Genomic DNA, 21,430 nt, shown 5'->3' on the forward strand with positions numbered 1-21,430 from the left:
AGCATAATAAATTGTATACTGATGTTGTCTTGTTTTAGGATAATGTCTAACATTAAAAAAAGAAATGAGACGAAAATCATAAATTTCTTTTGTATCGCTTTAGATTTTGTTTAAAAAACTTCAGACAAGTACCAAAGAGGTACTCAAATCATAGCTTACTTCCTTTAAAGAACATCAGAAACAAAATAAGAATAATCACACAATGAAACGCACTCATCATAAAGTGCTACATATTTGGATGGGGAACAAATTAGTATCATTTTGTGAAATAATAAAATTAATATTAGTTTGAAATTCCCGATTAGAGGCATTATGGTTTCCCATCTTGAGCAACAAATAAATTTGTTTAAAAAACCACAAGAAATGAATTAATATTAAATAAACAACTTGTTATTTACATTTAGCCAAATTACACATTGCTATCGTGCGCCAAAATTAACGAAGAGCGAAAATATTCGAATGTACCTGTTCGCAACGCCCTATGAATTTACTTATATAGAATATAGCCGGTGCTTACTGACTGGCATTTCTTCAAGGGAAGGATTTAGGCTACTGAATTTTATCAAGAATACATAAAATGGTAATTAATTTATGAAAATAATATCAAATCTAGTTCAGAATAGAGAATATACAATAAAAACGGGGTAAAATCAAACGTCGGGAATATATTTGAAGGAAGCTTTGGAAAATTTTCAAAACTAGGCCTAAGCTACTTTAAAAGAATCATAAATAGCTGTCTTACTTATCTCATCCCTAAAAGTACATTGATTTTGACAAGTATTTTGTTTAAAACATAGTTCTTGTATTTTGTCATAGTCATAGTTCTAGTATTTGATGTAGGCCTAGTCAAATACTAGCATTGACATAGTCATAGTTCTAGTATTTTGTTTAAAACATAGTATATCATTTCATATTTAGCCCTTAAAGAGGCCCCAAAAACATCTTATTTTTATATCCACACTAAAAAATTATCATCAATATTATTATTGGGCTATTCATTTATTGCCCCATCAAAAAAAGGTGCAGTAGACAGAGTAATCTCTAAAGAAAACAAAAAGAAAAAAAGAAGAAAAAGGACACAAACTTGTGTCCTTTGGAAAATGGTCCTGATTTTGGATATTATGTGTAGGTTATAGGGTTAGATAATTGTTATGGGCTGATGATCAAGAGTAGACCAAATCAAAATTGCTTGACTACAATCTTAGAAAACATGGTCTTTCTACATTTGAGTTTAGAAGAAAGTTTCTTCTGCACCCTAGCCCATTTAAATTGGCTAGGGTGCAGTCAATCTGTGTCACAACACTTGCCTTGATTAATTCCATCTAAAGTTGACTGTAGGCTATCTAGGATTGGGATGTGTTGTTTTAGCTTTAAGATCCAGGTAAGGTTTATATAAATGGACTATTCAGGTAGCTAAGAAATAAACTTAGGCTACCTCTATAGTTGGAATTGCATCCTGAATCCAAATTTAACATGTATTTTTGTCAGAAATGAACTTTATGTCCATCCCTATATCTACCAATTCAGGTAGGGTGTTATTTGGGGGGACAAGCAGAGGGGGGGGCAGTTTTTCCCCTCCAATAATGTTGAGAAAAAAATAATTATATATAGAGGTGCATTGCCACACCCCTGAATAAGGGTGACCAACAGAAAATAGAATCTGTTCAAAGGTGCACAACCAAAGCTGTTGCTAGATGCAAAAATTTTGATTATCCATTTTGCCTGAACAAACTACAGCTCCCAACACTTGTCTACAGACAACAGAGAGGCAATGTCATCATGGCTTACAAGCTACTGCATGCTGATTCCTCTTCTCAGAAGCCTTTCCAACTTGAAAAATCATCCAGGACAATAGGACATAATAAGAAGCTGCTCTGGAAGAGAGCTCACAGCCGACTCTGCAACCACTATTTCTCCAATAGAGTAGTGGCCCCCTGGAACAGTCTTCTCAATGCAACTGTCACCACCCCTCTGTTGATGCATTCAAGATTGGTCCACCAAACAATGGGGAAGAGTGGGAAACTGCCAAACCAATGGCTCCCCATCACCACTGACCAGCAACTCTACAGGATTTTTCCTTATTTTTCTGGACAATGCAATTTAAGGTTATATATCTCATGCCTCTTGACTATCTGGATATAGAACCCTCTTACCCCCAAATAAAATGCTAGAGATTTGCTCCTGAATTCAGGGTATATATTTGCACATTATGGGGGGGGGGATAAAGTTCATCTGATGCAAGTGAATGTTAAATTTGGATTCACAATGCAATTCTGTCTATAAAGATAAGTTTGAAATTTACTCCCACCCTCCTAATGAGCTGAATTGATATATAGGGGTGGCATTAAAGTTTATTCAAACACAAATGCATGTTAAATTTGAATTCAGGGCGCTATTCTGACTGTAGAGGTAAGTTTATACCTTAGCTACCTGAATAGTCCATTAATATAAACCTTACCCTAAGATCCCAGGTCAAAGATTAGACAGCATTTTCTAAGATTATATTTGGATTCCAAATGAAATTCTGATTCTAAATGTATCATATGCCTATTTCTTAGCTATCTCATTAGTAAGTTAATTGAAAAATTTACCATAAAGCATAGTGGAAGACCTTCAAAATGTTGTAACTTCAATTTTTCTACATAATCATTAAATACAAATTGTTGTCTTAACATGTTTCCCTTTCATTGGCCCCAATTCAAGGCTTATACCCAACTTAGTACCTGTGAATTGAAGTAAGATTGATAGAATTAAGAAACAGAAGGGGGTAAGCCTAGATTTACAGTAAAATAGTAAAATTACTAGATTTACAGTAAAATGGCCCCAATTCAAGGCTTATACCCAACTTAGTACCTGTGAATTGAAGTAAGATTGATAGAATTAAGAAACAGAAGGGGGTAAGCCTAGATTTACAGTAAAATTGTTCTTTTTATGCAATTTAGCCTGGAAGAAAGTGAATATATCACTTGGTGCCTTTTTATGATCTTTCCAAATATAATAATTGCTTCTGGGGGAAATTCTACCTTAATTAGGTAGCCCTTAAAGGTGCCCAAAAGGTAACTCATTTTAATCATCAGACAAAAACCTGACAATCACTATAGATGGGTTAAAAATATATCATTAATTTCTAAGCCAACCATTCAAAAGTCATATATTTCAAAGGCACTGACTTGTAACAATCTAATTCCACAGAAATGTAAGTTTATAAATATTATTTTAAAATATCAAATGTTTTCCTTATGTCTCTAGAAAAGGGTGCATATTCTCTGCATTATACTTTGCAGTCACCTAACGTACCAAATAGAAAAAAAAAATAAGTGACAAAATGAAGATTGTAAAGATGTTGAAAAATTTTTTGTTTGTATCATTGACTTACAAATAAAGTGAACATACCACTCAATGCTGTTTTTTATGCTCTTTACAAATATAATAATCACTTCTGTTCCCTTTTTGAGCTCTTGAAATTTACCAAAATATTTTTAGTTTTTGGGTATAAAAAAGGCTGAAAACATTGGTTTCAAACTTACTGTTTCATTATAAATCCTTTTTTTAATCTTATATAATCCACAAGCACTGGTTTTCCATGATTAAGTTGGATAAATCAATTTTGCATTATTATGCTGTTTTCTTCTTCCTTGATGCCAAACATTCCATGAAAGAATATGTTTTCAACAAAATATTGTACTATATTTTCTCAGTGCCAAAATTTGTTCAACATTACAATAGTTAATGCCAAAAAAACATGAAAACCTGAAAACATTGAATGTGTTTCATGAAAACAGAAAACCTGAAAAAAAAATCAATGAAACAATAATTTCAAAAGTGAAAAAAATAAATATCTTTATTATTCCAGTTAAACAATCTTGAAAACTGAAACCAACTGGATATCTCCTTCATCTGAATCCTCATCAGAATATGCCCCTTTGTTGGCTTCAGCCTTTTCAATTCTAGAAGGTGAGGGCTCTGACCCAGGGGGGTAAAGCTTTTTAGCTTAAATTAAAAAAATAATGCAGGTGCTCTTCTGGCTCATAGGTTCCAAGGAAGAGAAATCTAGCAATGTACTGACTCAAGTACAGACTTGTCATCCCTGACCTTTGCAATTTTTCCTCAGAGAGCAACATAGCCTCTGAATACATTGTGGATGGTCACATCCTCAGGGTCAACAAAGTTGTTGGAGTGATTTATCTGGTGACGAGTAAAGCCAAGTTCTGATAGACTGGAGTATGCTGCCCAGCAGTCACTCATATAACATTTTCATCTATTTTTACCACAACACCCTCCCATCCTATTGGCTCCTGGTGTCCAGCTAATGCTAAGCACCTCAATACACATTAACCTCCAGTCCACACTTGTTCTTGAGCTAGTCACCAGTTCTAGCATTATCTAACAATGCTCCCACATGTCAGTCAAATAGAATTTAATGAACATAATGTCTATGTTCAGTGGAAGTTTATTGCCATGTAGGAAACTTCCCTTCCTATTGCTTACAGAGAAGTTGTATTGTTTCCTCTTTTTTGTTTTTGGGATTGCAATTGAGCTGTTACACATCCAAACATTATTTGGCAATTTCAATGTTGAACTGAATAGCATATTTCTTGTTTTTCCAGCTCATTTGCAGCAGTGGTAAAATTTATATGTTCCAAATATATATATATATATATATATATATATATATATATATATATATATATATATATATATATATATATATATATACAATGTTCTATCACTAGTCAATGCAAACTAAATGGTGTCCTCAAGAATCGCGTTAATAATGAACGAAAATGAACTAGGTCAAGAATTGCGTTAATAATGAACTTTTCTTTGTCTTTGAGATGGTTAGCCAATGCCAAAGCTCCCAATTTAATAATTCACAAATGACCTTCCGTATTTTGCTAATAAAGTATTCTGTTTTCATCATACTTTATTGTCACCAAACTTCACTTCTTGAGTATATTTCATATAATAGACAAGTGCCAATCCTTTTATTAGACATTGAATAAAAACAATAAAAAAAACTACTAGATATTTTGATCACATAAACAGTGATCACCATTAGTAGAAATACCAGTATTTCATGGAATGGCAGTGTGGTCCTTGAAATTACCTGTCTTTACTTACCTAAGTAGTATCAAACAGTTTGTGGAAACAAACAGTAAGTAAGGAACAACTTGGGTCAATGGTAACCAAAACTCTAAAAAAAATGGAATTTTGATAGCAATAGATACATCAAAAGAAATGATTTTATGTTGATTCCTAATATTTGAGATTTGCTAGGCGTATTCTACAAATCTAGACTACAAGCCTCAGAAAATCCGCCTGATTTTTAAATTAGGGGGTACCCCTCCCCAAAAAAAGTCAAGAAATGAGAATCACACCATCAAATTCTGCATACCAGATAACCTACACTGTTGAGGTTTCAAACTCTCATCTTAAAAAATGTGGAATTTTGTATTTCTCTGCTCAAAGAAAGATCACAGATGCATGTGTGTTTGCTCTTGGTTTTCCTCAGGGGTGATAGTATCAAACTGGTGATCCTAGAATATCAAGAGAGAACTCATTTGAACAAACACTAAAAGTTTTAACGCTATTTAAGGCCACCAAAAAGATTGGAGGACATTTAGCACCCCTTCAATATCCCTCCTTTTCCTCAAATTCATCTGATCAAAATTTCGAGGTAGCCATTTTGTTCACCATAGTTTAAAGGTCCAATAACTGCGCTTTTGGGGATAACATGGCTCCCCATATCCCCTGGGGAAAGGGCTGTAAGTTATGAAATTTACCCATTGCTTATGTATAGTATATATAATTGGGAACTATACAGACATTTTTGAGGGGGTGATTGTCAGGGGTAATTTCACACTGGGGGACTTTGCCAGAATCCCTACACAAAACTCTTTTTATTTATCTTATTTTTTCTTTGCCAACTAAAATTTTATGTTTGGATATGTTCCAGGTTTTTTTTTGTGGGACAAAGTCTCCATGGTCGAATTTCCTGCAGGAAGAACTTTGCACTAGGGGGGGGGGGTTCTGGGAGAACTTTCCTTCTGTCAATGTACCCCAAAGTGCCACAGCTTTATATACAGTGCATTGTGTTAGGCACATGCCATTATCTGTAATAGCAAACATTAGTAAAACATACCCCAATATTCCCCTTTCTGTATTTATGCTAGACTTAAGTATTGGTGGTCCATGCCTTGTTGTAGTCAATTTCTTTTTCAGGCTAGGAGGTATGATACAAGAACAACAATTTTTTCTCCTGAGGGCCGCCTATACCAAGTTGAGTATGCTATGGAAGCAATTGGCCATGCTGGAACGTGTTTGGGAATTTTAGCACAGGATGGAATAGTCTTAGCTGCTGAAAAAAGGAATACCCACAAACTATTGGATGAAATCATGTTCTCTGAGAAGATCTATAAGCTGAATGAGTAATTGCAATATATTCATTTTATCTTTTATATTTGGAAACTATTCTTTAAACTAAAATTCAATTTTTAGTCTATTCATATGTGGGTGTAATTTTTTATTTTGGGGGAAGGGGGCTAATGCTTGAAATAAACCTCATAAAAAGTACACTGAAATGCAAAAAAACTTGGCTCTTGAGGTTCTTGATGCAATCTTGTTAAGTATCAGACCAAACATCATTAGGAATTTTGATGCAATTACATGGTTTCTTGAAGTAGAAGCCTTAAAAGCAAAAATTAGTTAATGTCAATATTTTTCTTGGGAAAATGAAAGTATTTTTTCTTTGAGTTCTGGAAAAATATTGTTTTTATTTTGAAAATGTTTTTTAGCCAGTGCACACATGGGTGATCTTTTCTTGGGAGTAGATGTTTAATGAACCACTTAAAACAAATTTTGAAAATTACACTAAAATGTCAAAGATTTGGTCATTTGAGGCTCTTGAATACACTTTTGCTAAACATTGAACCAAAGAGTTTTGTGGAACTGATATAAGAAGAAGCTTCATTATTATTATGGGCTGACTCAACAAATCAAGTCTTAGGGCTTTGGCCATGAGAGTCCATTGATTCTACACACACAAACAAAAATATAATTATTGGTGGGAGGGGGGACAAATTTTTGGTCTCCCTGTTCTTACCACATATTTTGTAAGCTTTTAAAAAAAAATTACCATCCCTAACTATACTCTCCAATTAAATGTCTAAACTATGAAATACCCCAAACTGGCATCTAATCCAGCTGAATATTCTTCTGTCGGATGACTTCTTGTTTGAAATAAAAAATAAAAACTCAAAGAATATGTTGTATGCTGATAAAAAGATGGTGAAAAAAAGAAAAGAGACTAGACCTTAATGTGATGAATACAGTATAAGATTTTGTATGGAATAATTTTTTAAAATATATCATAACTATGAATTTTCTAAAAATGTGTCAAATGGGGTAATCACAATTCCTGCACAATATGTAAAAAAAAACTTTTTTTTTAAGTCTTCTCTGTACAATTCACATTTTGAATACAAAGATGTATAAAAATTTTCCTGTATTTTTTAAAGGAAAATGATAGTTTGAGACTTCATAAGAATTAAAAACTGAAAGCACAAGTGACATTGAAGCACTATCCAACAGAACTAGACAAAATTGAAACAAGCTTCATTTTAATTTTCTAAAATGTGGATATGAATAAAAAATAAAACACATGACAGGAGAATTTGCAGCCCCTACTGGTGATGCTGATCTCTGTTTTACGACCCTCAAGCCAGAAAGTGCAATGGGGGGGGCCAGCGTGGGCTTCTGCACACCCCTAGGGGCTTCCCTAGATTGTGCAGGTACACATTTAGAGCTGGGTCAACTCTGACTGAGCTAGTGTGCAAGACGTAAGTTACCACACGGTAAGTTACCACTGGGTAACTTACCCGGTAATGGTAAGTTTTAGGTCAAACTTACTGGTAAGTTTCATAAGTGGTAAGTTTAAGTTTTTTATGAACAAAAATGTTCTCAGTTAAAAAAATCTATCCCTAAGAGAACTGCCAATTCACTAAAATCTATCATAAAAAAAAATTTCATTCATTAAATTCAATGCATGAGTCATGCCCCTTTGAGCCTATGCGGGTATCACTCTGTCGGACTACCTCTTTGTCATTTCCTGCCTGAGTAAACATAAAAGGGGGGGGGGGTGCGCGATGAGTCAGTCATTCTGTACAAATAAGACGTTCATAGCAGAGGTCAAACTTAATTTCGTGAATTTTTTACTTTTGACTCGAATTTTTTGACTGGCTATCTTTAACTATAGAATAAATAATCAGTGAATTATGTATCCGGCTATAATGCGGGTAGTAAGGCCTATTATTTAAAAATATTCCCTTCCAATCTCTTCTAATTCAGCATTGCAACGGTCACACAGCAGCAACTAGTGCCCTGGATGAACCTCTCCTATCATCCCACTAGATTCTTAATTATTTCTGGATGAAGCGTCGTTATAATAAGGTTTCCACAAAATCAAATTTGATCTTTTCTTTGGAATCTTGGTTTTCAAATGGATGCTGGTGCTGGCTTTTGCCTATGTTTTGATTTTATCTTATTTTACGAGCCAAGCCAAGTCTGCCTCAATGTCTTTAGTTGCTTTCCATGCTCTGTATCCGTCCATTACTGCATATGTTTGTCAAATACTTTTCATGATTTATTTCATTCATTAGTATTGGGTAAAAATAAACGCACATTTGATTTTTGATTTGTTAAATTGCTATTGTTACCAGCTTTTATTCTGTTCGGTGCAAGGCAGCATATAAAAGTTTTCTTTTTTGTTGGTTTATTATGTAAGTTTTTTTACTAGGCTATACAATTAAAGTATCAAAAAGGAAGATTTGGCATATATGGTTTTATGAATGTAAAATTATTGCAGCTTTTTCTTAAAGGTAAGATTACATAATGGGTAAAACCATGCGATTTCGAATAAATTGCAATTTAGCGCATGGATTCGGGCCAGAAAAAAGTCTAGCAATGTGCAAATTGTTGCGGTTTTGAATGAGTTTACGGATGCAGTAAGTCGAATCAATGAGCTTATTAAATTTTGCTACCAATTTTGGAAGGAGTGTGATTCATTTAACGAAAGATCTTAAGCTGACTTTCTCGGGGTCTTTTAACACAGAAGTCTAATGCTATATCTCCAAAAGTGGCCCATTTTCCGAATCATTGTACTTTGAGACTGCAAAAGCTGTCGAATCAGCAGCTTGTTGGACGTCGATTTCCAGGCATTTTTGAAGCTGCACGACGATGCTCAATTTTTGGCTATTGAGTGACTGACAGACCATTAGAATTTTGTTTGCTGTTTCATGCTTGATGTGGTTTCTACGGTGGGCCTGTACTAGTCCATAGCCTGACCAGAGTCTGTTGCAGGAGGCTACGGTAACACAAATTGTTGAGATTTTTACAGCCACTCCCGTAAACACCAGCTTTGCCAAAAAAAAACAACCCACCAATTTTTTGATACTTTAATTGCATAGCCTTTATAGAAGAAAAACTTACATAGCAAAACAACAAAAAAGAAAACTTTTATATGCTACCTTGCACCGAGCAGAATAAAAGCTGGTAACAATAGCAGTTTAACAAATTAAACATCAAATGTGCATTTATTTTTCCCGATACTAACGAATGCAATAAATCATGAAAAGTATTTGATAAACATATGCTGTGATGGACGGATAGAGAGCGTGGAAAACAATTAAAGGCATTGAGGCAGACTTGGCTAGGATCGTAAAATAAGATAAAAAGTCAAAACACTGGCAAAATCCAGCACCAGCATCCATTTGAAAACCAAGATTCCAAAGAAAAGATTCAATTTGATTTTGTGGAAACCTTATTATAACGACGCTTCATCCAGAAATAATTAAGAATCTAGTGGGATGATAGGAGAGGTTCATCCAGGGCACTAGTTGCTGCTGTGTCACCATTGCAAAGCTAAATTAGAAGATATTGGACGAGAATATTTTTAAATAATAGGCCTTACTACCCGCATTATAGCCGGATATATAATTCACTGATTATTTATTCTATAGTTAAAGATAGCCAGTCAGAAAATTCGAGTCAAAAGTCAAAAACTCTCCAAATTAAATTGACCTCTGCTACGAGCGTTTTATTTATTCAGACTGAGTGACTCATCGTGAATCCCCTTTTTTACCCTGGCAGGAAATGACAAAGAGGTAGTCCGACAGAGCGATATCAGCATAAGCTCAAAGGGGTATGACTCATGCATTGAATCTGATGAATGAAATTTTTTTACGATAGATTTTAGTGAAGCGGTAGCTCTCTTAGGGATAGATTTGTTTTAAATGAAAACATTTTTTTTCATGAAAACCTTAAACATACAACTTATGAAACTTACCAGTAAGTTTGACCTAAAATTTACCATTACTAGGTAAGTTACCCAGTGGTAACTTACCTCTTGCACACTAGTTATCATACAGAGTATATGCTAGTTAGAAAGAATATAAACAAATATCTTTGGCCCACTTTAAAACAAAATGGAAAACGGAAATAACTACACATTTCTTTCATTTTTTTTTAAATTGACTTTACAGTTTTCTAGTTTGTTGTGATATCGTTGCTTGTTTAATTTTTTCTTAGATAAATTGGAACTAAGTTTATGATTGCCGAAAAACTAAAAACTAGGAAATTTAGTAAACATTTGACGATAGATTGATGCTGCTTATCATAAAATGGATTCAAAGCTGATTTAAAATGTGAGAAAATAACAATACTGACTTGAAGCTGTCATTAATCCAGCATAAGCTCTCTTAAAACGACTACATAATGACAAGGGGCAGACATGTAACCATCTGCTCTACTTTTCTGCCTCTAATCCTCATCATACTATAGAAAAGGGTGTTTATTTTATTTTTATGCGCATTTCTTTTCAGGTTGACTATTTTAAGTTTTGTATCAGCTGGGGTGGATACAGAATTATTGTTTGGCAGGGGGTGTGGAACCCTGAAAAAAAAAATGGTTCCCCCATCAGCTTTTTTGGTCCCTTGACCCTTTAGTCTGACCTCTGACTATGGGAACGGTGTTTTTACCTTCTTTTTTTGGGGGGGGGGGCCCCGTGCCCCTGAACCACCCCTGGATATGCCCTGTATATTAGTTATACCAAGGCACTGACATTTCAATTTTATTTCGCCTCTTATTTTTTATATTTTTGGCTTCCTTTAATATGTAAACTATGGTAACCGTAATGTCCTGTTGTTTTTTTTTCCAGAGATATGGCCTGTAGTGTGGCAGGTATAACATCAGATGCCAATGTCCTGACAAATGAGCTAAGAATGATTGCTCAGAGGTACTTGCTCCATTATGGAGAATCAATCCCTTGTGAACAGCTTGTTTCTTCCCTTTGCGATGTAAAACAGGCATACACACAGTATGGAGGTAAGCCTTATTTGACTCCAGCACAGTGCAAGTATTATTCTTATTAATGTCAGTGAAATATCACTTGTTTATTTTTTTTATTTGTAACCCAAAAATGAACATTATAAATGACACTGCGAAGTAAATACAAAATAAAAAAAAAATAACACCATCAATACGAAAACAAACAAAAAATAACAAAAATACAATTTAACCGATATCACGATGAAAAAAGCAAACTAGGGGGTCGGTGAGAGAAATAACATTACAAGTATTCGTAATCATATTAGAAGCCACACTGGCCAGTTGCGTGCAAGCATCAATGACACCATAACGGGATACAATATTTCTATTTCTGAAACGGCCTCGTAAATACATCAGATATCTAAAGTAACCACTTCTAAGTCTCCGTAAATCTTTTTTTCTCAGCAGATGGTGGCATCCAGATAGGAAATTTGCTCCTGAAGAGCAAAAACTATTATAAAGCCGGGCTAGACCCTAACGGTTATAACGCCCTCTATTTGGAGATATCTTACCATACGACACACGAATATTTTTCAATGCATTAGTAACCAACTCGGAGCAGGTTTCAGAAATAGACGGGCAAAATGATACACCAAGCCACTTAATATTATCCAAACAAGGTAATAAAATCGAACCAAGGTTTAGTGGAGATACAGAAGTTCTACTATTAAAGCACATAAACTCACACTTTCCCATATTAACAGATAGGCCAATATCACTAAGTAGAGAAGACAGCTTACGGAAATTCTGAGCCAACCTTCGACGAGAAAAACTAACTAAAAGAACATCGTCAGCATATACAATATAACTTAAACCGATATCACGAAAAAATACAGTAGGAGATAGATGTTTTAAACAAGTAGCGAGGACACATTTAAATACATAAGGATATAAAACACCTTCCTGTCTAATGCCTTTCCTAATAGCTACCGAATCAGAAATATGTGACATCCGCTTAATACGCACATAAGAATCATCATACCAATATCGCAATATAGAAATAACTGAATAATTGACTCTGGAACAGGCAAGGTAATACAAAACCTTGGCGTGAACAACTTTGTCAAAGGCCCCAGAAATGTCTAGTGTGCAGCTATAAAATGAACGCTTTTGAGCACCAGCTTCCTTTAACGCCCGGCTGAGCACATGATGTGCCTGGGGACAGCCAACCGCTCTTCTAAATTCTAATTGGAAAGACGAAAAATCGCACTTAGAAATGATTTCAGGCAAAAGAATATACTCAAAAATCTTACTCATAAAGCAAGATACAGTAATCGGTCTGTAATTCGAGCATGAATCTGGATCTTTATACCTCGTTTAAGTATAGGCGTGACACTACTGGAAAGAAAACTATCAGGAACCCGAGATTGAGCTATACAAATCTGAAATAATAACTGCAGGTGTTTCAAAAATACTGGGCAATCATAAGCAAAATTCCTAAAACAAAGTCCATCACAATCAGGAGAATCAGATCTTTTTACTTTCTTCAACGCCCGATATAAATCACTCATACTTATCACAAGAACTTTATGTTGACGAAGAGACCGAACTAAGTAGATTAGAAAAATGTTTCTGAACATACGGAAAATATGTCAATATAATGGTGCACACAATTCATAAGGTTTAATTTCGACTGAGCTGGGGGAGTACAATTACTGCTTTTGATAACTCTATTCCAGGTCATTTTACTTTTTGGAGCATCCCACGCGTTGAGCCTTGCATTACGTAAACAGGATTTGTATTCTTTCTTCGTTTTTTGCTTAACTGTAAACACAGCACCGGAAGAATCGCATCGGTCGATCGCAAGCGTTTCACAGTCGCAACCAAAACTTTGCGCGGTTCTTTACTCTTTTCACTTCCGGATGTATATTCCACAGGGGCTTGCGAGACCCAGAGCGCACGTGCTTAGTCGGCACTGCAGTTTTTGTGGCCGACTTGAAACGTCATCTATGTTATTTCCAGAATTTGCTTGTTTGCCTGTTAATGGGATAAAGCTATTGCACTACTTCGAGGTTGTTTTCATATTGCTTTCTACCCTCTGACAGATATATTTATAGTTAAGTTAAATTGAGAGATTTTCTCCAATACCTAGAATAGGTCTTTCTCTCCGGACATCTTCATTAGCGCCATCTTTTTTCTCAAGTTGACTGGGACGCTATCTATAACGCCAATTTCATATTTCCCATATCATTAAGGTGCTGATTTTTTACTGGGAACAAGCAGAAGAGGGGAAGGAACCCCCCGAAAGCGCCGCATTGTACCCGCTGGTATTCAGTTACCCAAAAATTGCGGGGGAAAGGTGAGGGGGGTACCTGAAATTCCCTTGTTCCTGGGTGATTTCAGTACCTGGACTTTGAATTTACCTGGACTTTGATTATTGAATTACGATTCGCCTGATGACGTGAAGGTGCGATGGCGACGCTTGTACGAAATTCTGTACTGAACTTTATGTATCGCTCGATGCAAACAGGAAACAAAATAGAGCAAATTGTTAAAAGAGCAGTGGAGTTTTTCTCTCATACGGACATACTAAACCCGAAAGAAAAGTTGATCTCTATCGGAAACGAACTTGGATATGACTACGTATTCCAAAAAACTGCGAACGACAATGATAATATTGTTGAAATGGCCAAGATATTGTCCCAATATGCCAAAGACAAGAAATCATTACCACAATTTGTTATTGTGGATCCCCAGGAAGTTCCCACATGTCCAGACGAAATCAGTCCTTGCATTTGGGTCAAAGTTAATGAGATGTGTCGCCGTGTAGATGTTGGATTAGACTTGATAGCCGGAAAAATCAAGCTAGCTACGGATAAGTTCTCCGAACAATTAAGTAAAGTGTCTGAACAGTGTGTTGCTATCTCTGACACTATGTCCCGAGCCCCTCCCTCTCTTGAACCACAAGTGACACAACAGAAGCCTTTGTACTCAGTGGTGGTTAAAAATATGCCATCTGATCTCAACTCGCCGCTGGCTAGGCAAGACTTCAGAAGCAAGCTGTGCCCAAGTGGGGCTGATTCGGACTCTCTTACTCTAAAGCGTAGCAACAATGACTGGAAAATCCTTGTCAAGTCACGCGATTCCTTAACACAACTAGCCCAGGCCATGAGTAGTAAGCAAATTGACACCCAAGTGAAGGTGCCTCAATTTGTAGGCATTGTAAAGCGGATTCCTAGTTCTCTAGATGAAAACGAGCTAAGCCGAGTAGCTTGGTGTGAAAAAGCTGTTCAGTGCGATGACACTAGAGCCTTCAAATTATTCTACCCGAGTCGTGCTAATCTGGACAATGCTATTGCCAATCCCCAACCTTGAGCTATTCAGGGTTGAGGAGTTCCGTTTCCTGCCCCGGTGCTGCTTTAAATGTCACAGTTTTGGTCATACCGCTGCCAACTGCAACCAACAAGAAAAGTGCTCACACTGTGACGGCACTGATCATATGTCTTCAAGAGTTAACCCGTGTAAAAGGCCCCGAGTGTGTTTAAATTGTAGCTCAAATAAGCACAATTACTACCACGCCTAATGACCATTTAATCAAGCACAGCCGTCCATGCCTCTTGTATCATGATGGGTTGCAAGGTGTACTCTTGGAATATGAATGGTACAGTGCTAGAAAGATTGTCATATTGTCATTTCTTAGTGATCTATCCACGAAATATGACCTTATTTGCCTCCAAGAACATTTCCTCACGGAAGCCAGTGTCAACTTGCTAAAATTTTCTCCAGATCATCATTATATTATATAGCCAGCACGCAAATCGGGCAACCACGGACGTCCTTCAGGAGGGCTTGCTATAATATCCAATTCTGGTCGCGTCCCCCCTACCTGTCTCCAGCGAAGTGAACACTTCCAGCTTATTAAGTGTGGTGATTTCATTGTAGCAAATCTTTACTTGCCTACTGATTACAGTAATATTGTTTCGGAGCAAAAGTTTGCTATCGCTTGCAAGAGAGTCGGAAACTCAATAAAGGAAGTACTAGGGGACGGCGTACCATTAGTGATTTTGGGGGATTTTAACTGTAACAATGAAGACAGCAGCAACTCTTGTGCCCAAGCGCTTCTAAGTTCACTTCCTAATGGATTCAAGCTAGCCACAAAAAACAAGCAATATTCTTTTATAATTGTCTCTCAGTCTGTGTCTAACATTGATCACGCTATTAGCTATAATGTTTGGCTACCTACCGTACAGTTAGGACTTGACGGAATGTACTCAGACCATCTTCCCATGTACTGTGAATGCATACCTGCCGAAACCTAAACCGAAGCTCGTGAGTGACTGGAAAAAGGTCTCCTGCTCTTTATTCCAACAAAAGTGTGACGAAGTCCTCGGAAAAATTAAGGTCCCATTTAATCTGCTCAAGTGGAATGCTGACTTACCTGATATTGAAAAAAGACTGCAATTTAATCTATACTTTGCTGAAATATGCCACGCTTTAAAAATAGCTGAAAGCTCAGTTGTTCCAAGTTTTGAATTGCGCCGTAGATCTCGAGTAAAAGGATGGGCCCAAAACTCCGATTTGGTTAATGCAAAGGCTGCGGCCAAGTTTTGGCTGCAGATTTGGCATGAGTGTGACAGGCCTAAAAGTGGCGCAGTCAATCTAATTCGTATTTTTACTAAGCGGAAATTTGCAAAAGAACTGCGTAGACATCGTAGTGCTTTAAAACTTGAAACTGTGTCAAAAATCATGGATAATCCTAACTTGATTTGGAATCTGCGTGCAAAGCCTGCTGAGTACAATAATCTGACTTCCAGTACGATTCGTGAGATAGAATGGCTTGATTATTTTAGTGAGTAAGTTGCAACCCCAGACGAGTAGAATAAAACGACTTTTCTTAAGTAACTAAGTCTCTTCCTTGATCAATAACTGAATTATTTTGCTGTCATCAGTTGTAAAATCCAGGAAGCGTGCAGCAGAATAACCAAGAAATCGCCAGGTGTTTTCGATAAAATTTCTGCAGACCATATATTGAACGGTAGTCCCCTTTTAATAGAACATATTGCAATTGCTTACCAGATTATTATGACGTATGGTGTTGTACCAGATTTATTTTGCTTTGGATCCATAACGCCTGTACTGAAAAAAGGAAAACCCGCAACAGGACCTTCTTCTTATAGACTGATAACTATTTCATCTGTTTTTTTGCAAGCTTTTTGAATTGTTAATAATAGGTGGCATTAAGAAGTGTTGCAAGGCCCCTGCCCACCAGTTTGGTTTCCAGTCAGGAATGGGACGCGCTCACGCATTACATGTTGTAGCAAATGTTCAGTTAGATGCGCACATTTCTAATGAATCGCTGGCTATTGGTGAATACGACGTACGCCGCGCATTTGACTTGGGCATATATGCGCAGATAATGCTAGAATTACGGAATAATGGTGTTGACCCAGCTATTGTTCGACCTCTTTATGATCCGTATCGCCAATTAAGTGTGTGTTTACGCATTCCTAATGCAGAAACCACTAGGAAAATCCCTGTAAAATAAGGTATTAAACAGGGTGCTATTTCTTCGCCAAAGTTGTTTATTAATAGTATTTCCGAGACGCAGTCCAAAGTCACTACAAGATGTATTCTAAGACGAATAGATGTGACCATAGTTTGATTTGCGGATGACATCTTGAATTTTTCTAGGCAAATAACATCCCTAGAAAGTAATTTTAATATCCTGTCATCTCAGTATGGTGATATTGGCTTTAGATTTAATGTGTCAAAATCAGAAGCAATGTTGTTTAATTGGAATAAATCTGTTCTACCTCACAATCAACTAGGATCCCAGTCTGTCGAGCCTGTGGAGTCACTAGTATACTTGGGACTGCCCATTGGTGACACACTGTCATCTACCCGATTGCTAGTCATCACACATATAGAGTGTAAAATTAAAACTGTGTATGGGGCCACTATTTATTTAAATATAAGGCTTGGAAATTTTTTGCCGGCTAGAATTTATATTGCTGTCACGGTGCCAATATATTACATATAACACTATTTTGGGAACGTCTACATAAAGAAGATAAGTTTAAAAACTGCCGAGTTTTTTTCGGATATTTGAAGATTCTGTTGCATATTCCACTGAGAACAAGTAATTAGTACCTGATCTGGCGATACGCAGTAACTGATCCATTTTCTGCAGTTATTCAGATGCTTGACAAGCATTGTGCTAAGTTGGAGGGTAGCAGCCATCCTTGGCTACCTCTACTCTCGTCACTTTGATTGATGTGTATGTGTGTTTGTTTTGTTTGTACCATTAAGGGTATGTTTTTTGTTTTCTCTTTTCTGCTATTTTTCCATCAATTTCTGTTTTCATGATGGGTGTAAAATAAATTCAATTCAATTCCACAACCTGGTAATAATACGAATTTAGGTCTTCCTTAGAATCAGGGCAATTAATCGAAGTCTGGAGCAAGTGAAATGGGACTTAAATAGTTGAAAGTAGAGTGTTTAAAGTAGTAATATATATCTTAACGTTTATCCGATTCCAATTGGGCTTTTGATACCATTTTGCATGGGGACCCTTAAAGTGGGTTTGAACGTCAGGACGCTTAATTAGGCACGAAATAGGGAGATGGTCATCATTGATTTTGTCTTCATCAAGACACCTCGGATTTAATTAGACCGAACTTGACACAATACCGTCATCTTCATTCGATCGGGATATCAGCCTATGCAAATTTATTCTGATGCTAATATCCTGACATAGATCAACCCTGAGAAACTTTGACATGGATCAACCCTGAGAAATCCTGACATGGATCATCGTCCATAATCCATTGTTCTTAAATCGAGAGCAGATTTTGTTTTGTGCAGAATCGAGAGATATATTTTTTTATCCCTAGCTATACCAATTGTGTTTTCTCGAGCTCATAGAAACTTTTTTGATGGTTCTGTATGCAAAATTCAAAGTATGTAAATAAAGCTTGCGAATTTATTCATTGAAGAAATAAATATGGGTGACTATGGTGTTCAAAAGATTTTTTTATGCTTCTTCTGATGTCTGAGGCGCTGTTTTAAAGTTCTGTTTACATCTGAAGGTCCAATTTGTTAGACCTTCCCCTTAGGGGACTTTCCCCTAATGAACTACTATGTTTGTGCGAATAAGTATTGACAAGTTTTTGATAGTGAACAATTTTGTTGCTGGAAGCCAACAAAAAATGGTTAGTAGCAACTGGACAGTGGAGACCTAAGGCTTCCGTGCAAACCAAAAAGTTATGGTTGTATGTATCTATTGAAACCAAACTTTAACGCTGTTAAGCTTAACACAGTTAAATTCTGAATAATCATGAGGTTAACTCTCCACTTTAAAACAACACTAAGAATAACTGGAGCACAGGAAAAAAGGCAAATTAACTTCTAAAAACGCAACAAAGACGACATATTTATAAGAAAACAAAAATTAACGCCACTGAAACCTCAAGGAGGAATGTAAGTGCCATATCAAGGTAAACATCACGGCTTTCCTCTATTGATTGCTTTTCCAAATCAGGGGTTTGTAAAACCCGGTCATTAACCTGATGTTTTTCTCGTGTACACAACGGGAGGCCTACATTTCGTATTTACAACGGGGGGCCCACAAAAATTTTCAGGAGTCCAAATCAGGGGTCGGTAAAACCCGGTCATTAACCTGATGTTTTTTTCGTGTACACAACGGAAGGCCTACATTTCGTATTTACAACGGGGGGCCCATAAAAATTTTCAGGGGTCCAAATCAGGGGCTGGTAAAACCCGGTCAATAACCTGATGTTTTTTTCGTGTACACAACGGGAGGCCTACATTTCGTATTTACAACGGGGGGCCCACAAAAATTTTCAGGAGTCCAAATCAGGGGCTGGTAAAACCCGGTCAACAACCTGATATTTTTTTCGTGTACACAACGGGAGGCCTACATTTCGTATTTACAACGGGGGGCCCATAAAAATTTTCAGGGGTCGGTAAAACCCGGTCAACAACCTGATATTTTTCTCGTGTACACAACGGGAGGCCTACATTTCGTATTTACAACGGGGGGCCGACACAAATTTTCAGGGGTCCACATCAGGGGCTGGTAAAACCCGGTCATTAACCTGATATTTTTTTCGTGTACACAACGGGAGGCCTACATTTCGTATTTACAACGGGGGTCCATAAAAATTTTCAGGAGTCCAAATCAGGGGCTGGTAAAACCCGGTCATTAACCTGTTGTTTTTTTTCGTGTACACAACGGAAGGCCTACATTCGTATTTACAACGGGGGGTCCCAAAACATTTTTAGGAGTTCAAATCAGGGGGTGGTAAAACCCGGTCATTAACCTGATGTTTTTTTCGTTTACACAACGGGAGGCCTACATTTCGTATTTACAACGGGGGGCCCAGACAAATTTTCAGGAGTCCAAATCAGGGGCTGGTAAAACCCAGTCATTAACCTGATGATTTTTTCGTGTACACAACGGGAGGCCTACATTTCGTATTTACAACGGGGGCCCATAAAAATTTTCAGGAGTCCAAATCGGGGGCTGGTAAAACCCGGTCATTAACCTGATGTTTTGTTCGTGTACACAACGGGAGGCCTACATTTCGTATTTACAACGAGGGGCCGAGACAAATTTTCAGGAGTCCAAATCAGGGGCTGGTAAAACCCGGTCATTAACCTGATGTTTTTTTTCGTGTACACAACGGAAGGCCTACATTTCGTATTTACAACGGGGGGCCCATAAACATTTTCAGGAGTTCAAATCAGGGGCTGGTAAAACCCGGTCATTAACCTGATGTTTTTTTAGTGTACACAACGGGAGGCCTACATTTCGTATTTACAACGGGGGGGCCATAAAAATTTTCAGGAGTCCAAATCAGGGGCTGGTAAAACCCCGCTCATTAACCTGATGTTTTGTTCGTGTACACAACGGGAGGCCTACATTTCATATTTACAACGAGGGGCCGAGACAAATTTTCAGGAGTCCAAATCAGGGGCTGTTAAAACCCGGTCATTAACCTGATGTTTTTTTCGTGTACACAACGGGAGGCCTCCAGTTCGTATTTACAACGGGGGGCCCATAAAAATTTTTAGGAGTCCAAATCAGGGGCTGGTAAAACCCAGTCATTAACCTTATGTTTTTTTAGTGTACACAACGGGAGGCCTGCATTTCGTATTTACAACGGGGGGCCCATAAAAATTTTCAGGAGTACAAATCAGGGGCTGTTAAAACCCAGTCATTAACCTGATTTTTTTTTCGTGTACACAACGGGAGGCCTACATTTCGTATTTACAACGGGGGGCCCAATAAAATTTTCAGGAGTCCAAATCAGGGGCTGGTAAAACCCGGTCATTAACCTGATGTTTTTTTCGTTTACACAACGGGAGGCCTACATTTCGTATTTACAACGAGGGGCCGAGACAAATTTTCAGGCATTAACATTAATACAAAGCTTTTCGGCATTTGTAAGCCCGTAAACGATTGCTAAAAATTTGTGGGCTACGAATTTCACACAACTCAGATTAACGCGGGAAGAAACTTACTCAACTGTAGGTAGTTAGTGTTTCGCCAGTAATCACCGTAGGTGATTGACAACTGAAAGGTGACTTGACACGGCGATATGACTACTGAAAATGTTTGGGTATAATATAGGCGTAACGGATGTATTTCTCTTTTGTGCATTTCTGAAATTTGTGCATGAAAAAAAAAATATTTATCCACTAAAGGCATCTATTGCCATAAAACAAAATATCATAATCTACTCTATAAGAACGAATGTCATGAAATCTGTATCCAATGCTTCTGCAAAAATATTCTTTTGGGACAAATAGAAAAAAACTACCAATGGCTAATAAGCCATTATTTGAATCTTTTTCAGTTTCTAATTTATAGTTGGAAAAAAAACATCAGTTGCGTGTTTTATTTTTGGGGTACGGTGATACCAGAACTGAAAAATTTCCTTAAATTATTTTATTTTTAAGTTTTATTTCCAAAGTAAATTTAAAATTTATTTTTGCTATTTTTATTCTTTAAGAAAAAAACGTATTTTTATCTTATATTTTCAGCAAAACCTTGAAATCGACCCAAGGAAAACTTTCAGTTCCC

At 36.9% G+C, this 21,430-nt stretch overlaps 1 protein-coding gene across 1 annotated transcript in view; it reads left to right on the forward strand.

The window, feature by feature from the left end:
• Nucleotides 1–495: 495 nt before the first annotated feature.
• Nucleotides 496–21,430, forward strand: part of Prosalpha3 (proteasome alpha3 subunit) — a 33,822-nt gene continuing 12,887 nt past the window's right edge. The window contains exons 1-3 of the mRNA XM_089086759.1: nt 496–580; nt 6,223–6,428; nt 11,213–11,379. Coding sequence (XP_088942885.1) covers nt 578–580; nt 6,223–6,428; nt 11,213–11,379 — 376 coding nt within the window. The 5' untranslated portion in view covers nt 496–577. The remainder of the gene's footprint in view (nt 581–6,222; nt 6,429–11,212; nt 11,380–21,430) is intronic.

Source organism: Artemia sp. Qi Xiang Cuo, chromosome 3, assembly GCF_049724085.1.
Source record: "Artemia sp. Qi Xiang Cuo chromosome 3, ASM4972408v1, whole genome shotgun sequence".
Lineage (NCBI taxonomy): Eukaryota > Metazoa > Arthropoda > Branchiopoda > Anostraca > Artemiidae > Artemia > Artemia sp. Qi Xiang Cuo.